This window comes from Nanorana parkeri, unplaced genomic scaffold (assembly GCF_000935625.1).
Source record: "Nanorana parkeri isolate BGI_ZX_2015 unplaced genomic scaffold, ASM93562v1 scaffold761, whole genome shotgun sequence".
NCBI lineage: Eukaryota > Metazoa > Chordata > Amphibia > Anura > Dicroglossidae > Nanorana > Nanorana parkeri.
The window spans coordinates 517,865-525,505 of record NW_017307029.1 but is presented as its reverse complement, the minus strand read 5'-3'; the positions used below and the strand labels follow the sequence as shown (position 1 = coordinate 525,505).

At 43.8% G+C, this 7,641-nt stretch overlaps 1 protein-coding gene across 1 annotated transcript in view; it reads right to left on the bottom strand.

The window, feature by feature from the left end:
- The window catches only part of MAGI3 (membrane associated guanylate kinase, WW and PDZ domain containing 3), a 412,367-nt gene that overhangs the window by 8,323 nt on the left and 396,403 nt on the right, over positions 1 to 7,641 (bottom strand). The window contains exon 20 of the mRNA XM_018564579.1: positions 2,204 to 2,342. Within this exon, the coding sequence (XP_018420081.1) occupies positions 2,204 to 2,342 (139 nt within the window). The remainder of the gene's footprint in view (positions 1 to 2,203; positions 2,343 to 7,641) is intronic.

Sequence of the window (7,641 nt, the reverse complement as noted above, 5' to 3'; positions counted from 1 at the left end):
AAACCTCAAAAAACGATAATACCCAAAATTGGCCATAGGCGACGCTTTAAAAGCTTTTACCGCTCATCAGTTAGGTGTTATCAGTGATTGATGGCCCTAGAACTATTGCTCTCATTCCGACGTTCGCGGCGATATGCAACGTGTGTAGCGCAATTGTCGTTTTTGCGCGCTGGTGCACCGGACGCGTATTTACGTTTATATCTGGGTAAACGTGGGAGTGGGGGAGTTAAACATTTTTTGGGGTGGTTTTTTTACTTTTTTTATATGTGACTTTTATTTTATTTTACTTTTGTATATGTGACTTTTATTTTTTTTATTTATATATTTTTTTTTTGCCCTTATTGTTATTGCTATTATATAGGGGGATAACAATCCCCCTATATAATAGCAAAGGCACACTGACAGGTCCTCTTTATGGAGACATTAGGGGTCCCCAGGACCCCTAATGTCACCTGTGGACCCCAAAAGAAGCTGAGATCTGCTTCATCAGCTTCTTTTCTCTGGCTATAGCAGCCAGATGACTGACAGGTGAATGCGGAAGTGATGTAACACACATCACTTCTGCATTCACAGCCCGGAGGGAGGTCAGCAAGTAGCTGATCTCCCTTCCTCTTCCTCCTGACGCCCTCCGAGCCGGTCCCGGGCCGCTGATGGGGCAGCGGATACCGGGATTCAAGGTGAGGGGTGCCGAAAAAACAAGCACATATAGACGATCGGCGGGCTATGGAGCCGCCGACCGCCTATATGTGAAACACCCGGTAACGGGTGTTTGCATTGGTCGGGTCTTTTCTGCCCGTGCGCGCCAATGCACCCACCAATGCTGCAGTGCCGTCCGTCCGTTTTTTTTACAACGGGCGGACGGCAAGTGGTTAAGCACGTGGCGCTTGAATAGCTTCAGCCAGGGAATGAGGGCAGCTCAATGTAAATACAGCAGATAGTGGGCTGGTGCAATAGCCAGTCTGCTATTGATCATTTCAAACTGCAGTAGCCAATAGCAGGCTGGCTATTGCACCTGCCCACTGCTTGCTGTGCCTTCCTCCCAGCATGGAGGAGAGAGCTAGGGGATCCAACCAACTAATCGATAATGAGAATAGTTGACAACTATTCTCATAATCTATTAATCGATTAGTTAGTTGCAGCCCTACTGCAGTCATATCCCCCTGCACTAATTTTCTGCAAATACTGTCCACTGTCATACCTTCTGTACTCCTCTCCTGCGTCTATGTCCCACTGTTTTACCCTCTGCAATCTTTCCTTGCACATACTGCCCACTACCATGCCCTTCCCATGCAGATACTGTCTGTAGACATACCCTTCCTAATTCTCATCATCACATACTGGCCACAGTCATACCGTTTGCTCTCTTCTCCTTACACTGTCTGTCCTCATACCTTCTGCAGTTTTCTCACGCACATACTGGGCAATACCATACTCTCAAAAGGCCTTTCCGGAAGATACTGTCCACTGTAAAACTCTTGCACGCTTCCCCTACACCGAGAAAATGAACTTTCCCCTTACCTTCAAAAATCTTCTATTTACCCTTCTTATTTAAATTTTTGTATGCAAAATACTGCTTCTGCATTGTTTTCACTATCTCCTGCCAGACCCAAATATTATTTGTCATTGTGACCGCTGACATGAGTCAGAAAGTGAGGGGAAGTCTTCAAATGGGGATAAATTAGTGTCTGTCAATTGTGGGATTTCCCCTAACTGTGGAGAGATTTCCACTCCATACAAAAATAAATACTTGAGGTAATTTCCATGCTGTTTAACATAAGTTTTGGCTGGAGTTCCACTTTTAAGTGATAACCTAGGTAGATCATAGGATGTTGTCTATTCGAGTGCAGTTGTCATTTGTTGCCTCGTGCTCCTTATCTACAGCTGAAAGCAAATCACTTAATAGTAATGTGTTTTCTTTTACAGATACTCATCATGCAAAGCGAACATCCAAATATGTTGTCAAAATGTACCTGTCACCTACATATACTGAAGGCAGCTATTTTGTCAGCTGATGTCTTCTTCTACCTAGGTACACTAGGAATTAGGCACTTTGTATTTGTGCTGAAGCACTGCCACAAATTCCTACATATTCTTATTAGGAATGCATCAAACCACACAATGGTTGTCACCACTGCATGATTCTTCATTTTTGTATGCCGGCAATCCACAAATACTGCATTTTAGCAATATGATTGATACTCACCGTGATCTGGAATAAGCCCTGTCCCCGGCCTTAGTAACAGGAGAACTTTTGTCCCACCAGCTTGGATCAGCTCAATGGCCCGTGTGTGAGTGATGCCTTGTGTGGGCTCTCCATTAATTTCCACTATCTGGTCCCCAACCTGAAAGACACAACAGAAGCCAAACAGAGGCCAATAAGACAAGTGACTGAAAAACCTAAAGCAGATTACTTTTTAGCTACAACCTGTGGCTAAGTGAGATTCCACAGTACATCCCTGGGGTGTCCTAGTATTTGTAAATAATTATTCAGTAGGGTTTATTAAGAATACATTGAAATAAACCCCTTTACCAACTTAAAAAATGTGAGTAAAATCCCTGAAAAATCCAGTATTTTATGTGTTCACTTACAGCTTTTTCCCTTTCTCCATAAATTATTTTTTATTCACTTGCAATGTGCCTTTGAACTTGCTAGCAAATTTGCTAGCACAGCCCCCCTCCTTGCGCGTGATAGCCCTATCCTCTTCGGGAAATGTCTATTTTCTCTCTGTGCTGGCCCAACTCCTCCGCCAGTTTAATTTACCACCCTACATAGCCTTCAATGAAGCTGCCAGGGGAGTAGCAAAGGGGAACAATATAGAGTGTCATTTAAAGTGACATCCCTCCCCCCAATGTTGGTGTAAGGACTTACCTTAAATTATGCCTCTTGATCCGATCATCTTCTTTCCAGTCGTTTTCAGGAGTCTCTCCAGTGCTCGTGTCGGTCTCTGATACAGTGCAGACTGCATGCATGTACTTACCCTGTGTCTCTCCTCTTCTACCGGCCGAAGATCTCTACTGGGCATGCGCCCGCCCCATGATGCTTCATGGCCGCTCGAGAATTTTCAGATCTTCGGAAGGGAGTGAGTGGCAGAGACACAGGTAAGTTTTTACCTATTTGGTAACTTTTTACATTTAAAAAAAATGTTTTTGCATACATCTACCGCTTGCTAGCAGTAGATATATGCAAAAAAAAAAGTTTAATTGTACTTTAAGTGACAGCTCTGAGACTCTGGGACTGCTCAGATCACATCCATGATGGCTGCGCCCATCAGCAGTCTAAGAACTTTTGGATCTTTACACAAGGGAAGCTTATACAGGTAAATCACATGCATAAAATATGTTTAATGCCCATAGTCTTATGGGAAAATTGTTGCTGAAATGAATGGTCCAGTGAGAGGGTTTCATTAAGACACAAACCACTGGCATACTGAAAACTGTATGCTAATGACTGGGACATCTGAGCTTCTGTGGGCAAGATTACAGGAGGATGTAATCTTTTTTATGTCCTAATCAGGAGTAAATGTTTTAACTAAAAGCCAATGCACACATTTATGTTTTTAGATCTTCTCAAAACGTGGTAGTGCTGCCAACGACCATTTAAAGGCTCAATACATCCAAAGATGAATTGGCCGTTATGGCCATACGAAACGGCTCTTTTCTCCCTGCTGAATCCTTCAGGGTTCGTTCACACCAGATGCAGTGTTTTCCCGTTCCGATTCTGGCCTCACTTTTTTTGTGGTTCAGGAGGGGGCGTGGCGGGCCAGTGAAGTGAATGGCACTGTAGCCTCGCCCTCCGGCCGCAATGGGATCGCAAGGCACATTGTGCCTGTGGTCCAGTGCGGTCAAAATAGTGTTTGCAGCATTTTGATCGCGCCGTACTGCAGGCACAATGTGCGGGCGATCGCATTGCGGCCGGAGGGCATGGCTATGGTGCCATTCACTTCAATGGCCCGCCACGCCCCCTCCTGCCCCACAAAAAAGTGAGCCGGCCAGAATCGGACCGGAACGCACTGCATGTGGGTTGAACGAACCGTAAGGCCTCTTCCACATGGGGTTCTGTAGAGAGCCACCTGTCAAGCTTTTCAAATGAATTTGAATGGAAGCTCTATATAAGTTTATGGACAGGCGGATGTAAAGGTAGGTATCAAATGTAAATGGATGGAGGTGCTTTTACATCTTCCTCTAGATTTAACATAGGTCCGTTTATAACCGTGGAGAAAAAACTGATTGGATACAAACATCCATTCATTCCGTCTCTGATTTAGCAGGAGATCTGTTCACAGATCCCCTGCAGGGCAGAATGGACTCGTGTGAGTGGCTCTTACTAATTTGTTATCACTGAAAATGCAGCAGGGAATGCTGGAACACAAATGAACACACCAAACGTTCACAGGAGGACAGTTGGAACATAGCTGTGTTGCATATACCAACTGCATAGTTTAGAAAATGAACAGTGCCTCTATTTTTCCTTACTACAGTATTAGCTTTTATACGTTAGACTCTCTGAATTTAATGGGGATATTATCTCAGTTATTATGACAAGACAATGCCAGTGGCACCAACCAATAGTGTTGTGCAAGTCCCGTGCTCTTCGAAGCAAGTAAATAATACCTCAGATACTACTATTAAAACCAATGGTATTTCTAAACTCGAAATTATATTGAGGTGAACAAACAATGGCTGAGTGCACTTCCATTACACACAAACACATATATTTCACTAGCTAAGTCTGAAACTACAGCCTTTCAGCTCTGCTTAGTCATAATTGCTGTTTTGGCCTTGAAAGCTGCACAATGATGGCAATGGTCGTTTTAATGATTCTGTTGCAGAGGGATTTATAAAACCTGACTGTAGAGTGTGTCGTCTTATATACAAACTGTACACATCTGTTACTGAAGATTTATGCCTGCAGATTGCTGACCTAGGAGATTTCCCAGCGCCCATTCTTGTCATTTCTCTCTTATTGCTCATACTGACAGTTAAAGCCTGAAGCATCAATGCATTTAAAAAAAAAAAAAAGCTGTAGGTTTTGCTGGCGTTTGTTTACTGAACTGTGAGTAGAAAGGCAGCGACTCAGCTCGCAGTAGCAGGCAATGTCCTTAAAAGGGCAAATCTACATAAAATAAATAAATGTATAATAATAATATGTTTTACATGCTACAAAGTTACAATGTTGCAGTCTGATCCCTGGGGAGAGGAAAATGAGGAAATGCTTGACTGATGGCATCATCTCAGCCTAGGCAAAGTCCAGGACTGGAACTCAAGGACAATTTTGAACAAGATACAGTTTCACAATATCCACTCCAAAGAGAAATGGTCCAATGGCCCATTCCAAAGAGGAATTTCACCCCATATGTTTTTTTTTGCAGGGCCTTCTTCAGAACTTACCCAGCAAACACCAGCCCTGCTCTGCGGTGTTCCGCTGCCTGGCTGCCACAGGCTGGGTCCCGCGCTGTCATCTTCCTCTCTGATGTTATTGCTGCCTCCTCTGGGTTCTTGCAGCCAGCCAACTATGATGTGCCACCAGGTTCGCTTTCTGGTTGTTGTGTCCCTGCTCCTGCAGCCTCCTGGGATTTCCCAGGAGGCTACAGGAGCACGAAGCATCATGCACATCTAGGCAGTAATGGAGCCAGAGGATGGGCTGGAGTCTTAAAAAAGAAATAATTTTTTATGTTGTGGAAGAGTAAGGGTTGCAGTGGGGAAACATTTATTCTGGGAGCGAAGGTCTGCAATAACAAAAGAAAGTCTAGACAAAATGATACTCCACTATATAAACAGTACCTTTCTACATGTAAAATTGCTTATATGTGAGAACATGTTCCAGTGCAGCACAATGATATACATCAATGCAGAATGCACAAAGGCAGCAAAACTCCATTGTCTTCTGAGCCCCAAAATCCCATGATATATCACGGAGAGAGTTGTGCAGGCCTGGCCTGTGTCTTTACATAACAGCTGCACATGAAACTTTTTCTTGGTGGTTGCTGCCAGTCTGTGAATGAAGTTTATTCTGTTATGGCAGCTGACTAAATGTAATTTTCATTCACTGTGGCTAATAGTCCTTTAATCACACATGAAAATGTTGCATTCAAACTGACTTGCGGACACAGCCTACCTTAAATTTACATACTGGTGATTGCCTTCTGCAACTGGCTGCACCAATAGATTCAGATCCTATAGCTGCAAGTACCCTCATCCTCAAAGTGCCTGAATCTCAACCTGCCAAAATGTAGCACAGTACAGCCTTGCCCACACAAAGAGGAATATGAGAGGGAGATTGCACAGAACTGAATCATGTTCCACTCGAAATCCAGGTATGAATAAAAATGCATTGACATTTATAAAACTAACAGTGAGGTAAAGGGAGAGGGCTTTCTGACTTGCATATGATTCCAGAATAACCTTGGCAGTACCTATACTTTGCTTGCTACATGGAGCTGCTTTTTATGTTTTGTTCACCTAAAACTAAAGCTCACCACACATTACAATTTGATTGTACAATCTCCTTTAGACCCACCAACAACTATGTAGTGCATGGGCCTATATAATTGGATATAGTATGATTGGATAGTTTGGGTAGGTACTACTGTTACATAGATTTGGTAAATCTAAAGTTGATTGTACACAGAATGTACAGTCATATTGCAGGGGTGTGGAACTCCTATCGCCCGACGGCCAGGATATGCAGTTCCGGGCAGGCAGTTTTTTTTTCTACATTTAGCCCTATTTCGGGCATGCACAGCTAAATGTAGAGGGGGAGCCTTTTTGTACAAGTGATCTCCCCCTCACCTCACTCCCCTTCCCTCTCTGTCCACTGCCTCTCCGCCTCTCCTCAGCAGCTGGCTCTCTGCCTGCCATGGTCTTCTGGGGGACCCGAGGCCATGGCAAATTAGATCAGGCTGGAGGGTGGGGAGCAGAGCGCAGAATGTCCATTCTCTGCTCTGTGTGAGCACTGGCAGGAATGCTGTACTTGCAGCGTTCCTGTCACACAAGAACGAGCACAGTGCTGTGCTGGAACATCTGTATTGGAGGTGACGGGGTCAATAAAGAGAACCTTTCATCTCCAAATGCTATCAAACGGGCTTGTTAGCTCCTCTGTGATAGCAATAAAGTCAAATGGAAAAAAAACCCTCAAAAAATAACATAAATAAAAATTTAAATTGTAAGTACATCAAAATGTAAAAAATAATAATTAAAAATGGAAATAAATGTAAAAAACAAAAAAGCAATAAAGCAAAAAAGAAGCCAACAGCCCCGCTGCCCCCACCATCTGCATGCAAATAAACACATACTTAGGGCATTGTGTGTGAGCGGAGTGGGCGATCCGTGACCGTGCAGGCACATGTATTTTTTTTCAGCAATTGCCACGCAGATGTAACCCCATTGAAATCAATTGGGCCGCGCGGCAACCACTGTGTGCAACCAGGGCCGGATTTGCTCTCCCTGCAGCCCCAAGGCCAGGTTCCGCAATGCGACCCTTCCCCGCCAACCGAACTCTCCCTCCCCCCAAATCAACGGAGAATGGCAACCGGATGGCAGGGGCGGCAGGGTTAGTTCTAATTTTTTTTGTTTCTTTATTTTTTCTTACTTTATCACTTTTTTATTTTTATTTATTTATTTTTGATTTTTAGCTTGTCGTTT